Source organism: Lissotriton helveticus, chromosome 8 (genome assembly GCF_964261635.1).
Source record: "Lissotriton helveticus chromosome 8, aLisHel1.1, whole genome shotgun sequence".
Lineage (NCBI taxonomy): Eukaryota > Metazoa > Chordata > Amphibia > Caudata > Salamandridae > Lissotriton > Lissotriton helveticus.
This window is the reverse complement of record NC_136069.1, coordinates 365,047,398-365,067,841: the sequence shown is the minus strand read 5'-3', so window position 1 is coordinate 365,067,841 and position 20,444 is coordinate 365,047,398. Positions and strand designations below refer to the sequence as shown.

At 43.7% G+C, this 20,444-nt stretch overlaps 1 protein-coding gene across 2 annotated transcripts in view; it reads right to left on the bottom strand.

The window, feature by feature from the left end:
• Positions 1–20,444, bottom strand: part of BRCA2 (BRCA2 DNA repair associated) — a 480,797-nt gene that overhangs the window by 386,096 nt on the left and 74,257 nt on the right. For both annotated transcript variants that reach the window (XM_078657152.1, XM_078657154.1), the window contains exon 5: positions 12,782–12,896. In XM_078657152.1, coding sequence (XP_078513278.1) covers positions 12,782–12,896 — 115 coding nt within the window. The remainder of the gene's footprint in view (positions 1–12,781; positions 12,897–20,444) is intronic.

Below are 20,444 nucleotides of genomic sequence, written 5' to 3'. Positions count from 1 at the left end.
CAGACCGAACTGCCAAGCCATGCCTTCCCTGGACTGGAAACAAGCTACCGAGGACCGGTTTCTGGCATTTCAGCTGTCTTCAGCCCGGCTTGCTTGAATCCAGTGGCAAAGTCCTCGGAAGATCTGTTGACTGGGTGTGAGTTTTTGATTGGTTCAGATGCTCCGTCCATCACCACCCCCTTTTGTACCAATCTATGAACAATGCCAAGGTTGAAGTAGTTGTTACCTGTAAGCAACATAACTTCTCCAACACTAGATCTTTCAAAGATTCACAAGCACAAATCATTATAGCGAGCATTATCCAATTAAGAATCCAGACATACAAAAAGCGAATCATACCATGCCTTTATGAACAGATTAGGAATATGTGAGAGAAGGCACACATTAATGGAAGAGATAATGTAAAAGCGTTTGTCCGATGGCGGAGTCTTGCACAGAACCAGTAAACAGTAATGACTTGTGAGCGTGTCACCATTCATCCACGTTGCAGCTCTGTATAAGTCCAACAGAGACAGTACTATATAAAGTGCTACTGTAGCTGTAGGGATTCTTGTTGAATGGGGGATACTCTAGAGCGAAAGGGAAGACAAGCTTTTAAGTACCAAACAACAAAAGCAGCAGCAAGCCATCTCACTATTCCTTGTTTTGAGAGCAGGTGCCTTCTCTGTGGGCGGCTGAAGAACACAAGAAGCTGCCTTGACCAACAAATTTAGTAAGATCAATGTAGAATTTTTAACACCTGTGGATGTCCAAGAAGTGCAGTGCCCTTTCTGCACTCATAGTGGGATTTTGAAAGAATGCTTTGAGTGTAATTGGGAACACTGAAGTGAAAGTCCGCGGGCACTTTTGGTACAAACTTTGCACTTGTGCACAAAAGAACACAGTCTTTGCAAAAGAGCAAGAAAGTGGCATGATGGTGAATGCGTGAATTTTGCTGACATGTTTTATGGAAGCGATAGCTAACAACAGGGTTGTTTTCCATGACATAAGTTTAATGTTCACCATACGTAGAAGTTCAAATGGATCTTTCTTTGACTGGCCACGGTGCTGAAGCCCTCACTGGAAATGCCCTGAACAGACCCCCGCCCCCTCAAACTTGCTAATTATGCTTGCTGACAGAAGAGAGGAAGTGTGTGGTGGTCTTTTGAACCTTGAGGTATCTCCTAAATAAAATTTAATGGAGGCATATTCGAGGCCTGAACGTGCTAGTTCTATGAGGTAAGGCAAAACCTGATATGTCAGTACTGTTATCAGACGCAGACTGGAACCTTGATATCAGCTGATTCCTAGGTTTGGGGCAAGATATTGCAAACGTCCTGCAGAATGTATAACTGCGCAAATTTCAAGTGCTCAGGGCCCCACCAATAAGCACAGGAATGGTGGAACATAGTGTAGAGCTTGTTCGTTGTTTCCCTCTACAGAAGACTATGCTGCTTCCCTAGAGGGTTAAGTGGCGCTTCTCAGAGATTAAGCAGATCCATGAACTAGTATTGGCGAGTTCAGGCTGGAGCTGCAAGGATCAGCTGGCAAGGTTCCCCTACCCTTCTCTGCTCTACTCTTCTCCATTTTCTGGCTACTGACCTTTGCCCTCACCTATCCTGGCCCTTAGTCCCCACCCTGTTTATCTGTGAATTTCCACTCGTCAATTGAGATCTAGCTATTTTGTCTGATGCCCGATGGAGCTACCTGGTTTAGCTATAGGGGAGACCGGACGGGGATTCCCTCCTTGGACGTCACCTACCCAGTCGGTCTTTAGATAGACTTCCTTTCGTCTCTCCTGTTGTCTCCTCCCGCATCCTCCCTCTATTTATGTCTCTCCTTCTCTCCTCTCTCAATGTATTGAGACTGAACTATTTTGTCTGATGCCCGATGGAGCTACCTGGTTTAGCTATAGGGGAGATGGGCCGTGGATTCCCTCCTTGGTCGTCACCTACCCAGTCGGTCTTTAGACAGACTTCCTTTCGTCTCTCCTTGTTGTCTCTTCCCTTATCCTCCCTTTCTCACCTCCCCTGCCCCTCCACTACTTTTCTCTCTACTTTCTCTCCTCTCCTGATTGTATTGCCTATTTATTGATGTATTGTGTAATTGTTGAACTTTTTCTGTTACATTGTTGATTCTCATGTAAAGCGCTCTGATACCTTCTGGTCTAGTCAGCGCTATATAAAACTCTTTAAATAAAATGCATTTCCCTTTGATTGCGGATGCCATTGTCTGCTAACGAAGTCCCGGCAGTTCTTGTTCAATGGTGTTGCAAACAGGTCTAGTGCTGGGTAGCTCCATTGTAAAAGGATGATTCAACTCCCATTCATGGGAGATGTTTTGGTCATGTTGAGGGGGTCTGCCCAGGTTTTCACAGCCCCTGGGATCTGCTGTTCTTTGTGAGAACGCAGGCTCTATTGCCCTTTCCCAAAGGAGTTGTGCTTCTTCCGAAAGTAGTTGAAACTTTGAGCTACCTTGTTTGTTGCTACCGCAGCGGTGTTACTTGTTCTGACTAGAGCTAGCAAATGTTCCAGCCTTGCAATGAAAGAGTGCAATCTTTTTCAAATTGCCCGGAGCTCCAGAACATTTAGCTCATTCTCATGTATCGTCCAATGACCTCTTGCTACCAGCTCCTGGAGGTCTGCATACTATTTTTCCACTGATAAATGTGAGACCATATAAATCCTGGTCTCTCGTAAGACACCGCCTGGACTCCGCTTGTGGGATGTGCATCCAACAGGTTGAGGAGTGAGTTCAACTGTTTTAAAGGTCTCATAGGACTATAAGTCAGCACCTTACAGTAATGTGCAGCACAGTAGACAAAGATTCACAAATGAATACAAACACTCTCAGAGCTTCAAAGTATCCAGATTAGGTTTAATATGAGCATCACTGACTACACAGCAAGTGGATAAGCCTCTCCATCTGTGCACAAACAGCTTTATATAGATGTGAAGAGGAATCTCGTAGTACTACCCAACCTCCTTATACGCATGTATTTTCAGGCTTTGCAGAACAGAAACTGCAACCCTGTTAGGAAATAGAACAAATCTGCAAAAGTTTTGCCGATTGTCCTTCCGTGTCTGCGGGAAGTTGCTGTCCATTCAGCCAGGAGTGTGCGTTCCCGCCAACTCTGTATTCCTGTCAGATTTATAGTTTCAGGTTGGAGAGGGTGAGTGTATTTGAAAACTGGTTTGTGTTTGACTAGGTATAGCTGATAATTAACCTGGCGACCTATGCAGGATCTGGAAAACCAAGAGCACATTTGTTGATCTACTGCTCGGGGAGACGTACACCATGGGAATTTGATGTTACAGCAAACTTGCTCAAGCAGATTCTCTATGAATGCCTTCATTAATGCTTGTTGGCGGCTTAATGGAGTTAGCCACCCATCGTCGAAGAATATCAGTTCTGCTAGCTGCCGGGAACCAGTGCTGGCTACATCTATGGTACCATCAATCATAGCTGCAGAAGCTATTTCACCTTCCCGTAGAATGGAGAGCATGAAGCTATATCCACCTATATTTGGCGATCATACTTGCCAAGAAACGCCACAGAATTTGCATAATTAGTGGTAGTCAAAAGTGGAAACCTTTCTCCCAAAATTGTCATCCTCCAATCTTGCCAGTCAGGAGGCACTGTGCATGGTAAAGTGGGTTTCTGGAACAGCATTGTTTGGATATTATTACCACAAAAAAAAGGTTTTAGGCTTTCTGATTAGGCATGCAGGCGTGTTACCAGACTCTGTGTTTCTAGTGCAGTGTAGGGATAATCATTCCTACCGAGGCAGAAGTCTGCATGGTCTGTACACCCTGTTAACAGTTTTAATTGATGATTGTGATTGTGTTTAATGATTTTCTCAGTGGCTTCTTGAAAAGTTGGAGAAAGCAAACAATTTCAGTTCAGTCATATTCACTGGTAAATCAATTAGTTGTGATGCTCTCTCCACTATGAACGAAAAAAGACAATATTGTCTGAGGCAAATTTGTGAACTTGTTGTGGGGCTACATAGTCTTTCCAATATCATTAGATGGTGTTCTAAGAGGTTCCAGAAGTTAATATTCTTCTAGAGGTTCACCCTCATCATCGAATGAATCTGTACCTATCTGCCGAACCAGCCTCAGTGGAGGCAATGCTTATGGTGTCTGTGGTGGCCGAAATGGAACCGGAGGTGCAGGTGAAGGCTGGGTTAGTTCTGGATGTGGCAGAGGTTAAGATAGAACCTCTCCAGGTTGAAGATGATGTGGAAACCTTGCAAAGTGATCATGCATAATACCATGTGGATCAATAAGGTGTTCTAACCACCTTATAGTATCTGTCTCAATGTGGCCTACAGTGTGGTAGTACAAACCCCAATGTGATAACTTCTTCATTGCACCTGCTTCCTTTCTGCTGGTTATGATCATAGCAGTCATCACCCTGACATTTCACATGTGGTTGAGCAGCACTGACAGCTGTTCTGAGTGATTTTAGATGGTAATTCGCCTGAAATGTGAAGAAAGACTCACTGAAAAGCAAAAGGTTAAGTTGAATGAAAAGGCACTTATCTGTGAGAAAACTTAGCAGAGCTGATTGGCCTCCTTTCACACACAACGAATGGCAGAAATCTGAAGGATGGTGTGTGACCTTAACACAGATTGTCTCTGACTCGTTGAACTTTTTTTCGTTTTAAATGATGTGACTAGGGTATAAACATGATTGTTCAGCCTTAGGTATACGTTAACGTAGGACGACCATTAAGAAGTTACAGTGGACTCCAAGCTCGAGAATTTATGCATGTCAATCTATGAAAGATTACATTCTAGAGAACAGATTAAACACCTGCTGCCACTACCTGTTGCGGATTAAGCAACTGCCAAAATGGTGGTCTCTTTTAATGAAGGATGTGCACGATGGGCTAGAGCAGAGAGGAAGCCATTAACAGTCCGTAGAAAGACAACACAACAAGAGGTCTCTTCTCGCCTCTGGGGCCACTGCATATAAGACAAATCATGTAATACCTGTACAGTAGCAGGGGACTTATTTTATTATCAGCAGTTTGATGTCTCTCGTTAACGACAAAAAAAAATGAATTCTCAGTGTGAGAGGAACCCACAAGTGGAAAACTGGGAATAGGATTTCCCAGACATATTTAAAACAAAATGGAAAATTCTTCACTATTTCACACAAGGAGATTCCTAGCAGCACCAGATGGTTCAATAAGGATGAAGAACTCAGCATAACTTAAAAGGCCAACATTTTGAAGAAAATGCTGAAAAGACAATTGCTAAGTCATGTGGCTCATTCCATAATGATTTACGGGATTTCCAAATTAGCAATAAATCATCATTATTACTGTTTCTGTTAGTCTTGCCACTGCAACGGAGATAGGATAGAAGCATGAGTCCTTCAACAAAAGAGAATTATAAACCAATACATGTATAGGGAGATCTCCTATGACTTGCACTGGATCTCTCTGAGAAATTATTTGGTGAAAGTCAGGAGCGATTACTCTTAAAGAAAACCTTGACAGAATGGCATTCCGCACAGAGGAAATAAACATTTATACAAAGGCTTATCTATCCCACATGACAACAGCAATCAAACATGAAAGCATTCTCACAAAATAAAAAGATAAAGGGCACCACAGAAAAAAACAGGAAGTGAGAAGTTAAAAGCAGATGTCAATATCTAAATAAAAAAACAAGCAAAGATAAATCAAATAGCTTTAGCTCTTGTACACTGCATATAGCACATCTACACAGAGAGCATGCATACACACCCTTTTGGAGACAGGAAAACACACAAACACAATGATTTACATACACATTGATGATCCAACAGACAACCATGTACACACAAACCACCAAACCTGCATGTATACAAAGATTTACAGGCAATCAGGCATCATGACACCCATCCATGTACCCATGAACAAAGACCAACAGACATAATGATATAAGCGCCCACAAGAGCTCACACACTCAGAACACACATGCAGGCATGCATTCATGCAATCCCAAACCATAAGCATGCAGTAAAGAGAATACGCAAGCAAACAGCCATAGAGGACATGACTGTGGATAAGCAGAGAGAGGCCAGATGGATGGAACTTTAATCTTACACCTTCTGCTGAGGACACAACTTTTGCAGCAGAAATAAAGAGTGAAGTTCCAATATCCAGTGAATCCTTGGCCTTTCTGTGGGTAATGGAACACTACCGTTTTTCAGCTTAAACAATAAAGCTGTTGCCATGTGGAAAAAGACTCAAAGGGACGTATTAGAACATGGGCTTACTTCATATTTACTGTGCATGTTGCCTGGCCCCACGGGGTTCCTGATTACTACAGATTATCTTCCATATCAAGGGATTAGAGAAGGTAGAAAGTCTGAGCATGTACTCTGGATTAATATAATGTATAATAAATCTGAGCACAACTTTCTAATTACAAAGCGCTTTAGGTCAAGTCTTAGCATGCCATAATGCTTAATAATTAATAGGTGCAGGTATGTGCTGTTACTGAGGATTGCCAAGTGTTTAAGGGCACATCTGGACAAGTAGAGAGGAGTATTACTTTTGCACAGTATGTGAAACTGTGTTTTAACCAGAAATGAATGAATAGCACCTTAAAACAGAGCCATAGAGGAGAGGCTCAGACGCAAGACTGCAGCTGGTGGTGAATATATATAAAACTATGGAAGAAGCATTGGCAAATAAATTACCTCAAACGTTCACTAAGAAACATGGAAAAAACTAAACTGAAAAACCAAATGTGACACTTGAGACCATGGAGAGCTTGAGTTCATGGGCAAGTGCGAAATGGTCAGATCAGATGGGACTAGTGGTCTAAGTTACATTAGTTTAAAAATGCTTCAAAATGACACATGAACAAAGGTTCTTAGAACGCAGAGGTATAGTGAAGATAACATACAGTTGTTGTGTCAAACAGGCAGAGAATTAGAACAACAGTTGGAATTACAAATCTTAACTTCTTTTCAAATACTAGATTTCTATGAATCGTCCCAAACTTCAGGAGACCCGTGGCAGAGCTGTCATTTACACTTGCAGAAATAAAATTGTGACAAAAAAAATAGGAATGGAACGATGGAAGGCTAGACAGGTGCCTAATAGCTACTGGGGAGATTCATGCTGTATCTTCACATATGTTCTCCCCAGAGAAGATCAATCCCGAAGGCTGGAGAAAGTAGAGCATCAACATTAAATCAGTCCCTAGCTTCGCTTAGGAAAAATCACTTCTAGTGAACAGAAATCTTTTGTCTCCATGCCCAGCCGGTAATGCCTCGGTGCTCTCCATTTGCTACAATTGTAGAGGTGTTGTACTTCAATTCAGTACAAGCACCTTTCTACGATGAAAAAATGCCACATTTGGGACTGGCCTGATGTACACTAAACATGTACCCTAACTTCTGTTTTCACGTAAGAAATCTGAGATAAAACTAAGTATTCTGATGGGCCGGCCTGGAAGCGTAATACCATGCAGTTGATTCAATGAGAACAGTAATACATCCGGTATTTGACACAGCAAGCCGCCTACAACCACAAAGGGCCGGCCAAGTCTCAAACCTGGGGGAAGGGGTGAGGGGGATGAGAGTATCGTGTTTTGCATTCTCAGGAAACCCCCGAGTAAGGAGGCACGGCCCCACTAAACGGGTGCTGCCACTGTATAGGCCACATTTGTCAGACAGTTGAGAAACAAAAAAAAATAGAAAGAAAAACACCCTACCCCAATCCTCCCCCCAACCCAACAACCCCACCATCCCACCCTCCTCCCCAGGTCCAGGTCCATCATCCCCCGCAAGCAAGGATAAGGTCCGTCAGACTCCATCAAGTTTCGATCTGGGCCAAGCGCAGCAGGCGCAGATACCTAGGACATGTGACCTCTCTAAATTCCGTGGCTAGCAGGGAGAGGAATGGTTGCCATAATTCTGCATATCTAGCCCCCTCCCCCGCCCTGATCAGGGACAGCTTTTCCATGCCTAGAACCGCCCACAGACGATAAAGCCACCCCTGAAAAGTGGGATCATCTGTGGTGCGCCAGTAAGACACAATGTTCTGCAATGCTGATCCCAAAGCGATAACGATCAATCTGCCCCTACGGGACCGCAATGGATACGTGACAGGATTGGGCAAACTCAGTAGTATATAGGAGGGGAAGCGAGGGATTTCGGTATCAAAATGGGCGTCTACTTCATCCAACACTAATTTCCAGTACTCCCGTAGATGGACACAGTCCCATAGAAGATGGGTCAAGGACCCCCTCTCCCCACAACCTCTCCAGCATGTCACCTCCCTTTTGCATCTGTCGAAGCCAGCCATTCGGTGGACGTAGGGGGACGGCGCGGAATACGTAAAGGATCTGTGGTAGGACCATCATCTTGATGGCCGCCACCTTACCCAGCCATGACATAGGGAGGTGCTTCCATCTGCTCAACTCATTATGAATGAGCTGGCGTAGACGTGTGTAGTTGATCCCGACCGTATCCGACAACGTCGGTGCCAGTTGAATTCCCAAATAGGGAACTGACTTCTGCGCCCAGCGGAACGGAAAGCGCCTCTGCAGTTGGGCCCGCGTATGCGGTGCCAGAGAAAGGTCCAATGCTTCCGACTTGTTCATATTCACCTTGAACCCTGGAAAACGTGTCCAGGACCTCCACACAGGCCGGTAAGGATGTGTCCAGAGAGGACAAGGACAGAAGGATATCGTCAGCATACAGGCTGATGGTGTGGACGTATGCCCCAAATTTGATACCACGTACCTCTGGAGTGTTTCGCATCAATTACACTTTACCGTTGAAATTGAATGCTAGGTCTAGAAAGGTGATGCTAGCATATTTGCTTACATATCTCGAAATACTAGTAGAATAAAATTTCATCTATAAACTGTTTGGAGATTTTAATTTTCTATACTAATCCAGTGGAGGGTGCAGCCCTAGGACTGCGCCAAAATATTATCCAGTTATTACATCCAGACAACAACATATATGGAAAGGGAAAAGGAAGCCGGATTCCAATCAAAGATGGCTGACAATTTAAGCAGATGGTGGCAAGCTGCAAAGTGTGTGCGCAACAAGATGCACTCAAAGGGCAAAATCAGCTGTGCACACATGCTCGATTCCAATACCAACACTATTAAGGTTATTTTTTTGGTCCTTCACCTTGCACCCAGGACATCACATGAATCTGCAGAAAGGTAGCAGGATGTACTATTAAAAGGCAATGAAAAACTAACCAGACTATCTTTTGCACGGTTGAGGTTTTTGGGTCGAGCTTCTGAGACCTGTTGTACATACTTTAGTATATACTTCTTTGTGGGCTGGGAGCCCTCCCACTGCTTTTCATTTGTTTGTTTCAGTGTCCTTAAAAAATCTTTGCTTGCTAGTGGTCAATCTTGCTTTTTGTCTTTCATTTCCTACCATGGAACAGGAACCAAGTACACTTTACACTTTGGTTGTTTACCTGCTTATTTGGGGGGAGTATTTTTTATTTCTATCCTACTCGTGTTACACTATGGGTGCGTGTTCAGCTTCGGCGCCCGCATTTATAGCATCTGCCCCCTACATCCCTCTGTTATTTCTGCCATCCTTCTCGCACCTCCTGCATGTTGCTTGTCTCCTTTGAAACCCACTTAATTTAAATTATTTTCAGTTTTTACCAAACCCCGTTAAGTTGTATGTCAATTCCATCATATTTTGCACAAACATATTAAACAATAGCGCTTCAAAAGGAGCTATTTGTCGTCAATTGTCAAGTATCAAAGGCAAAGACACAAAATTGCATAAAGTTCTTTAAAATCTCAACATATTGAAGCACCCTCGCCCCCCCTCACCTTCGTCCTAAACATCTACTTCTAGCTGCGGGCCTCAGCTGTGGAGAAAGAATGTTCCAATATGTTCCAATTCAGCCAAGAGCAAATTTATGTAACACTACACAGGTGCAGTTCAATTGTGAACAACAATGGACTACTGCCCACTGCAATTGCAATACCCTTTTACTGATTTATTTGCATTGTAGTTGCACCTGTAGACTGCTGCAAGCATTTTCAGTCTTGTCAGTCCATGCAAGAGTCGGCGCAGAATTTACTACACTAGTGTACAGTTTACGCGATGCAGCAAATATTGCATGACGTGTTTAATGGGCTATGGAAGGTAGATGGCGGTCTGTGACTCTTACCCTCTCTGCCAGTGCCACCCGCCTATTCTGAGCACATGTCACCAGCCACTGTAGTAGCCCGCCCCTTTCACATCAATGTTTTCACGAAACTTTCTAGAGCAGGGCAAGCTGTTGCTGAGGAAGGCCGCACGTCGTGGGTACAGGGCTGTTTGGCAAGGAGGAGGCATCACCCAGCAACAGCAAAACTCCTCACAAAGGAACTCAACATACAGATGGCGACATCTGTCCTATCCCTGCCGCAAAGTGAAGTTCGGAATAGAGAAACCAGCATATAGGAGAGCAGCCTGGCAGCTGCCCCCACGTCTTGAAGGTTCGGATCCTTGGCACCGGCTAGAGTGCTGTTGCTTCGCCTCTGGCAGCCCCCAAAGCCTCAGTCTCTGCTGAGAACCTGGATGTCACAGCAGGAGGAGGATACACAACAGAGGGGTCGCCTTCTGCTGGTGCAGGAACTGGCTAGCCTGTGCCTAAGTATTCCTCCTGCTCTGCTCTCGAGGGAAGTCTCACCTCCTCCCTAATGGTTTCCAGACATAGGAATGCCTGTGTATACATGGCCTCTTGTGATGTGTTTACAGAAATGTCCACAGGGGAAGACAGCTGTGTTTGTTTCTGTCACTGGAGCATATTGTACTTTCATTGAATGAGTAACTAGCTGCTTTCCTGATACGCTTTTAATTACGTGTTTCTAGGGGAAGATGTGATTATTCCACTACTGAATTTTCTGCCACAGTAACCACAATCGTATGGGGTAAACCTAGCTGAACGGAGTTCTTGGGTCAAAATCGACTAACGGCTGTTTTTAGATCTGTAAAAAGTTGTTCAAGTACTAATATCAAATAATGGCACAACACTGTTGCTGCTTTTGTCCACTGACAGACCAGTGACCTAACAGGATTTCCTGGCAGGACTATTACAGAAGAATTTTGCACAGGACATAGTGGAGCAAATTAATTTGCCACATAATACAAGTAGAATAAAGTCTGTTGCTCCTCGCGTTTTCAATGAACTTGGAAAATAATGCTAAATCTAGACAAACCTATCAGAAGTTGAACTTGAGGCATGTTGAGTAGCAAAAACTTAGCCTGGCAGCGGTTTGCAGACTCTCATACTTTCTCTCCTGCAGACCGTCTCAGTTCCATGTTCTCTCCCATCTCAGCCTGATATGTCTTCCTTTACTGTGTTTCACTCTTTCTCCTTGCCTTTTGTCGTCTCCATAACCTCTCATTATCTGCCACCACACATGTGAATCTCTCATTCTTGCACAGTTCCGCATTGGTCCAGTCTCATATTCCCTCTCTTCCCTGAAGTTCCTTTCTCTCTTACCTCAACTTGCCAGGTATCTCTCACTCACGCTTTCCTCTCTTTAGCTCCACCCTGCCTCTCTGTAACCATCCCTCTCAGAGTTCTCTGAAGCATCGGTTGTCCCTATATCAGCCTCTCCTGCCTCTCTTTACTGCCTGCAGGGTCTTTTTCTCTCCTGCATTCTATCACAATCTCTGTAAACACCTACTTCCCATGTCCTTGCTTGCCTGTCCCGCCCACCCCATCCCACTTCAAAAAACAAAAAAAAGCTCTGTGATACGGCACCAGAAGTGGCCTTGTCCTAGCATTTTTCTTTTAAACTGTACTTTCAGACATAGTTCTTTGTCTTTGGGATTCGTGCTTGATTTCATAATAGTAAACTAGAGACCTGGCAGGCTAAATTACTTTTTATTTACCTTAAAATCAACAATTTCATGTCCTTATTTATTCCGGAGTGCTAGATGTAGCTTCTTTCATCAAACAAACTTTCGATCACTGTTTGGCATTCATGATCATCCAGTTGCTCGAGCTATCTTCATTTCGCTCCAGACTGGTTCGTGACAGCATTGTACACCTATACAAACCCTGGCGGCACGGCACCCAGGATAGTGTGCTGCATGGCTAAACACTTATAAGGCCCTAAAAGTGAGACCTATTGGCAATGCCAATGCTTGTTTATTTTACTTGAAATAACAGTCATGATCATTATTTTAAGATTTATTTGTTCTGATTCGGTATGCTGTCATAATCCGCGAGTGGAAGGTATGCTTTTGCTACAGTGGGCTTTAAAGCGAATAAATACTATCACAGCTAGCAAATAGTGCGCTGCCTAGACTAGAACATCTAAACCACTAAGAATCATTCATCTACAAAAGAGTGCCATGATCATGTTTCAATTCTCTACTAGCAAAAAATAGATTCTCCAACTGTTAATCGTCGAGAGAAATTAATTACATTGTCTACAGGTGAAAAGCAGATCTTCATAGAGGCACAATTTGCTCATTGGTTTATGTTACATACCAGACCAGACACATATTTACATTTCCTGACATTTTATTCGGGGTATAGTTTTGGACCGAGATCCCCCAATCTACTCCACTCTAAATAAAAATCCCAAGGGTCTCTCAGTAATATGCATCATACATGAAATGCTGCTCCATTAGACATACATCAGTCACTTAAACTTTGCACCAGTCATTCAGGATCATGCAAACGAGATCGATCTTGGAGTGTCAATTAAGTACCATTAATAAAATGCTGCATGATAAAAGGCACAGCATTTCTAAAAATGTAGAGAGTACTTCTTTTAAAGCGCTTATAATATTAACAAACCTTTCATGCAGAGCAGTGTTTCGAGGAGAACTTATTACTTCCTTTGATAAATCCGGTTTCATCTGATTAGAATATGGACTTTTTGACCATTCATTGGTAACCACACCAGGTTTCTCTGCAACATCAAAAAGTATAAACTGTTATAGAATACTGCATTCGTCACTTCTCAATGCACATCAGTGAAAACAATGTTGGTAGTTATATATAAAACGTCTGACTGTGACTAACTGAACGATTCTGCCAAAGCTCAGCCATTTTTCAGCTCGCCTCACCCCTGAAATATTGTGCAGTCTAATGGAGTATTACTTTTTATGGCAAAGACATTATGTATCAATTCAGTTTTTAAAAATTAATACCAGTATTTAATCACAATTGACATCACAACTTCCTACACTTTTTAACAAGACATGCAAATTATGGAAAATGGAACACAGGGCCATGAAGTGCAAAAAAATATTGCTCCTGTAACATAAATTGTTACAGAAAAGAGAATCTTCTGTACACACTATCGATTAGCACTCCCCAAGCAAAACGAAACTTCATACAGCTTATATTGCACTAGAAGATTCAACCACGTGTCTTGTGTTTTCTCTGCCTGTCATAAAACTGAAATTCAGAAAAAAGGCCCATGAAACAAGAATTTGACTGTCTCTTGCTTATTTTTCAGTAAATCAAATTTACCAAGGAATGGTAAATGTTATTTACCTGTAAAGGGTATTTTGTAGCTCAAATTTGTTGTAGATTCACATTCATTGCGCATTCAGCCATCTAGTGCACACTCTCAGAAAATACAACTTGTTTTTACTAAAACATTAGCTCAGCATCACTAGTAGGAACTACCATATGATTCACTAAGACATCACCCAGAAATCCACAATGTATGTATGTAGTATGTTTATTATGTCTCACTCCACTCCAAGAGGAAGTTAGTAAGGTTGAATAGAACTCTACAAAACAGATAAATTGCAAGCAAGGAACACTTTGCTTTTAGAACACCAATATATTGAAGACTCAAGAGTTGTTCATGGAATATAAACCAGAACCACTCTCTCAAACTATGAAGAGAGAATGGCATGGGTGACCAGTGAAATTACACCTTGAGTATGTAATGTCCACCAATGATGCTTTCCAGGCATGAATGTCAACTATAATGTTTTGTGGATATGTTAAAGGAAGACCACTTGGACAACCACTATAGCTTCTGAACTGAGTTGGACAATTTCAGGTCGGTTTTGCACCCTTGCATGTGCAGATAACACAATGTGGGCGAACTGGCTGCCCATATGAGGACCACTGCACTGCGGACATGCAATAAAAACGTCTCAAAGGCTACTGCAAAATATGTGAATATTGAATAGTGTTGCAGTGATACCTGTCGATCGAGCCCTCCGCAGGAGCTCCATACTGCACATATCCACAGTTATGGTCACTTGTGGTTATGAATCTGCAAATAGGCTACCCTCCAATAAACTGTGAATGTTCCACCACTGCAGTCTTCTGTGCATGTGTACAATAATTCATACTAGATTTTCTTCCTTCTGCACAACCCTAAGAACACTGTACAAAGATATTTCTGTCCATGTTTCGTTTGTAGTCATTTATTGGGAAGCAATGGAATACATGTCGCCAAATTTATTTATTTATTTATTTGTGGGTTTGTAACGCGCCGGAATCACACCCGAAGGTGTATCTCCGCGCAGTGCTGAGGGCGGGTGAAGGAGAGGTAGGCTCTAGTACTGAAACAGAGTGGTCTTAAGACTCTTCCTGAAGATTGAGTGGCTGGTACACTGCCTAAGGGAGAAGGGAAGGTTGTTCCACAGACGTGGACCCATTACTGAAAGGGCATGTCCTCCCTGTCTGGTCTTGCTGAATCGGGGAATCTGCAGTAACAGCTGGTTACTGGAGCGCAGGTTTCGTTGGGGACGATGATGGACAAATTTGTCAGCTAGGTAGGGCGGCCCTAGATTATGCAGACTTTTGTGCACCACACAACAGGTCTTAAATTCCACCCGTTTCCGGATGGGCAACCAGTGGAGCCGTTTAAGAAGGGGCCGGGATGGAGTTCTGGGAGGGGCATTTGTCACCAGGCTGATGACATGAAAGCAAGACCCCACAGTGATGTTGACGTGATGTACAAGTGTGAGGTCTTGGTCGAGACGGACCCCCAGATTTTTCACCACCTGTTTAGGGGAGGGGGCCTCTCCCAGGCTAGTAGGCCACCAGTCAGGGGTCCACAGGATTTTAGCTTCCCCGAACAGCATAACTTCTGACTTTCCCACATTACACTGGAGAAAGTTGTTGGCCATCCAACTGCGACAGCCGTCATTCCACTCGAGAAGGCCTGTCTTACCACAGGGGTGAAGGTTTTTAAGGTAAACAACAACTGAGTGTCATCGGCGTATGATATGGGTACAAACCCGTAAGACCTCATAGTATTAGCCAAAGAGGCAACATAAACATTGAATAGTGTAGGGCTGAGACAGGAGCCCTGCGGGACTCCTCTGGTGATTTTGGAAGGTTTGGAACTAAAAGTGCCCATGTTCACCTGCTGGGTACGTTCTGTGAGGAAGCTGGTGAACCACGCCAGGGCAGATTTTTCCAGGCCGATCTCCTCCAGTCTTCTTAGCAGGATGGCATGTGATATGGTGTCGAATGCTGCGGACAAGTCCAACAGCACCAACACCACAGACAAACCCCTGTCCAGGGACATGCGTATGGTGTCCGTGACCGAAAGGAGAGCAGTCTCGGTGCTATACTTAGGCCTGAACCCTGATTGAGAATGGTCCAGGCATCCGGTCTGCTCAATAAAACTGGAGAAGTGAAGATTGACATGTTTCTCCATCAGTTTGCCGACAAACGGCAAGAGGGAGATGGGCCTCAAGTTGGACATATCAGACCAGGGGACGGAGGTGTTTTTCCTAATGGGCTTAACCAGGGCGTTTTTCCACTCCAATGGAACTGAGCCCTCAGATAGCGAGCGGTTAATCAGGATCTGAATAGTGGGACTAAGAATATTCCCTATAAGATGCATCACTCGGGCAGGAACAAGGTCCGCCGGGCAACCCGATTTAATGGTGCCAGTCAGTGAGTTAACATCGTCCAAACTGATCTCAGGAATGCAGGACAGTTTAGTGGGGCCAGATTCAACAGTCTCGAGCTGAGGGCTTAGGGAGGAATCACTAGTGTCGACCAAAATAGTAGATTGAGCAATCTTTTGGTAGATAGAGTCGATTTTGTTCGAGAAGAACCCAGCAGTGTCATCACACAGTTGTTGGGACACCGTCTCTGGACTTTCACAAGCTACAGGGTTAGTGAAGGTTCGGAGAACCTGATAGAGTTTTTTAGGGTCATTGCCTGCCTCAGATAGTTGGAAGGTAATATGGTTTTTACGAGCAGCTCTGATATTTCTGTGATAAGATCTCATGGCAGAATGGTAGCGAAATTTATCTGCTACAGTATGGGAGTTTCTCCAGGTCTTCTCCAACTTCCTGCATACTTTCTTTTCTGCACGCAGTAGATCAGAGTACCATAATTCCTGCCTGCGATTAGACCGTTGGTTACAGATTCTTAAAGGGGCAATAAGATTAACTGCAGTATTCAGAGCAGCATTGTATTTGGACAGGGCCATGTCCGGGGTATCCGCAGTAGAAATGTCCGGGGGAACAAAGATGTCTCTAAAGGCCTCCACGGACACCTTGTGCCACTGCCTGCGCCATAGAGGGAGAGGGGCAGGTTGGGGGCGAACCTCTGTCTGAATGGGAAGGGAGAAACCAATCACAAAGTGGTCAGTCCACTCCACCTGTATAGGGGAATGACAGGTCAGCATGTGGGAATTTGACAAAATTAAGTCAAGAGTGTGACCGGCATGATGTGTGGGGCCTTCATTGCACTGTTTGAAGCCCAGAGCTGCTAGATCTGCCAGTAAGGTTTGGGCTTCTGCATTGTCCACCAGTTTGCTATGAATATTAAAGTCTCCAAGGAGTAGGAAGTTAGTCCCCATGCTAATATGGGGAGCCAGCGTCTCCATAAGGATTGTAGAGGCGTCTGTACAAGGGCCCGGGGGACGATACACCAGTGCCCCCTTCCAACTGGTCTCCAAATAGGAGCTGATTTTAAAGACCAGGATTTCGATATCACTGGTACTGCATTGGTCCAGGATGGTGACGGTGGAGGTATCCTTATAAATAATAGCTACCCCCCCGCCGGTCTTAACAGGGCGGTCTAGTCTAATTATTTTGTATCCTAGAGGGGTCCCCAGAGTAATCGCTGGGACCAAATGGGGTTTGAGCCAGGTCTCAGTACAGAAACAGTAATCAGGGAGGGCAGAGTGGATCAGGTCCCAAACCTCTGAGTAGTGTTTCGGCAAAGATCTTACATTGCAAAGGATACTGTTCCCTATAGGGGACCTGGTTCTATGGCTCCCTGGTAACACCTTGTCCAGTAAGTGTTCACTAGGGTAAGACTGGAATTTGCAGATTTTACACGAGAACGGGCCTTCAGGGAGTGGCCATAAATCCTGTACACAACCTATGTGGGGTGTAGGCCACATGTTACATAGGTCATAAGAGGAGTACCTTATTCTTTCTACTGAGTTACGGTTATGTACAGAAACGTCCTAACACAGGCATAGCTGTCTTTCTGGTTGTCAACTGCGACAGTCAGTAAGTGGAAATAATGTTCAGAAATGCCAAGAGTTTGATTGTTGCCCCAAAGATTTCTATTCTTAATTAGGAATCAGATGGGATGTTTTCCTTGGACATACCAAAATCAATGTAGTGTAATAACTGTATTATTTCTATTGTCTTTTCCTGCGGTCTGTAAAATTATTTCTTTTTTATCCGCAAATTATTCAGAGATGGATATACATGGATCGACTGAACAGGTAAATGCATAGCAACTATTGACAGGCGTTGTGTAAACATTCAAGATGCAGAATTGAACATGAATTGGAGAGAAGTGAACTAAAAATATTTGCTGCTCAACGCATATCACAATACGCTGGTCATGCAGAAACATATGCCGTAATGTCAATCAATTGCCTTTTTAGCAAAGGAATGCCATACTGTAGGGTTGTTATTTTAAAATGCAAAGTTTGAGGTAGTGGTCGAGAGCGTGTAAGTATAGAATTCGCCTTTTTTTGGGATCAGGAAGTATACTGAATAAAAATAACAAACAAACGTTCTTGTTCTCTAGACATCTTCTATGGTATTGGGCTTTTGCAAGCGCTTGACTTCTTTTCCTAGGAACGGGATATTTACCACTCCATCTTCAATGGATGAAGCCCTGGAATGGTAAAATCTGTGAGTGATGTCTAAAACCAATCAGTCCGAAGTTATCTTCAATCAGGTGTTTTGGAATTAAGCACAACCTTTCAAAAGGACCAGAACACTGTAATCAAGGAGACCATAGACCCACTCACTGTTTGGTTATCATCCCGACCCTTTCCTTTGGCACTGCTACCACAGGAGCTGGTGTGGCCTTAGGATAAATTTCTTAGGTAGTTGGGACTCTACTGTCATTCTTCTGTGGTGATCATGTATCTTATGTACAATGACCTTTTCTCCTGGGATGCCGGAGACAAAAAAATGGTCTTACTTCCTACATATTGCTTTTAGTGCAATGAGGTATGCTTGTTACAAGAGGAACAGTCATGGTTAACCATCAAACAGCACAATTAGATAGAATGAGGGTTGTAGGAAAGTAGGATCTGCTTTTACGGTTACCGCCACCTTTTGCTTGATGTAATGCTGTTTTCTGACTAGTCTGACTAGGATACTGCTAATCAGAACGCCAGTCTCTGTACATTCTCCCTTAAATAAAGTACTTGGGTACATCCCAGATTGGACACTGGTGTACACTTATCAGTCCCTAGTATATGGTACTAAGTTATCCATAGGTACACTAGGGGTCCCCCATGGGCTGAAGCATGTATTATGCCACCCATGGGAGACCACTCAATTTGTAACTACAGGCCTGCCATTGCAGTCTGTGTAAGCTGGTGCTAGCACCACTTGCGAAAGATATAGGTTTCCCTATATCTAAGGTCACTGCACTTAAAACCTATAAGTCACCCATTCAGGAGGCCTTTTAAATCCTGAAGGCAGGGTGCTCGGTTCTAAGTGTGAGGGTGCCCCTGCATGAGAGGAACACCCCTACACCCTATGCAGTCAGTCACACAGCTTTATTCGATCTTTTATAAACAGACCATAAAAGCACAATAGTACACATAACATTTCCGGACCAATAAATATACATATATACAGAGTTAAAATGTGTATTAAACAAATTTACAGTGATCCAAGTAAAACCATTAAAATCATTTTAAAAAAGAGTTGATAATTAGAATTGCACAATACTACTAGGATGTGAGCCCACCTTTTTCCTCTTCCTAAAACAGGCCATTAAAAATGAAGCGACACAGAATCATACAAATGGGTCCAGTAAGGCCTTTAGAAAATCCAGGCGACCCGGCATTGCTTAAAATTATGGTGCCTCAGGATTGGAAGTATAAATGTTTTCCTTTCCTTGGAATAATTTTTACAGAATAATACGATATGTAAGTCTGACTGTACGGCATAGTTTTGTGGTTCTGAAAATCTGGATTCATATAATAGTTCTGGACTCGAGAATTAAAACTTCGTAGAAATATGACGAATTTGGTATCAAAAGACCGAGAATGACGAGTACATCATGTACATGTATTTTCGGCGTGTTCGAGTGACGATTTCACCTCGAAATCGTCATTTACATTCTGAACCCTTGGCTCCCATTTATATGTTGCCCTTTACATAGGCCTTAATCCAGTTGAATTTGATTCCACAAGGACACATACTCCTTAATCGACTTTTCCCTGACCTCAGTACAAGTTGGAACCATTGCCCCAGGCCGAACTCGTTAGGTCAGTTCCCTCCCAGTGGCCAAGCAAGATAGCATCTAGGCTCAACAAACCATAAAACCATTTCAGCGCGCACACCTGCCATATCTCGCTCACATCTATCTCCACTCTTTTGCTTCACTTACTTTATGGTGGGGAGGTACCCGTTTTTATTAGGGGTCCGGTGTTATCTGATGAAATGTTGGGCCTTGCCAGATGATTTGTTGCCGGCAGCACGAAGTGAAATATGGACATGTCATCATGACTCTGCTTTTTCTTTGAACCAGAATATGTTAACTATTTACTTTACAACCAAGAATGTTTTGCCTAGGGCCTAGAATCGTGTATAAAAAGAGAAGCCTGACTTTGTAAAAGTGTGCAGTCTCCTGAGAACATACCCGTTGTAGTTCTAGGACACCTGTTACCTTGGTTGCAGCCAATAAACTAATCTTTGACTTCACCTAGAAGACTCAGAGTTTCTGTAGGTCTGGATCAGGAAGAACCCGAGGTCTCTGGGTGTTGATTCCCTGGCACCGCTGGGTTACCGGTTCTGTGCCGGTTCTTAAAAACCCAGTACCTCAGTTGGCGCCCAACGTTTGGGGCGATTCCAGTAGTACCAGTCAGCCAGAAGATCGTGAGGAGCTTCGTGTGGAAATTCCGGAGGACGGCCAACCACCTCATCGACCCCTGCATGTCGACGTGGTCCGAAGGTCTTTGCTGCGAGGTTCCCCGCTTCCCGACGGCTACAAGGACTGCTGCCCTGGCTATCGCCCTGATTTGGACCCTTGA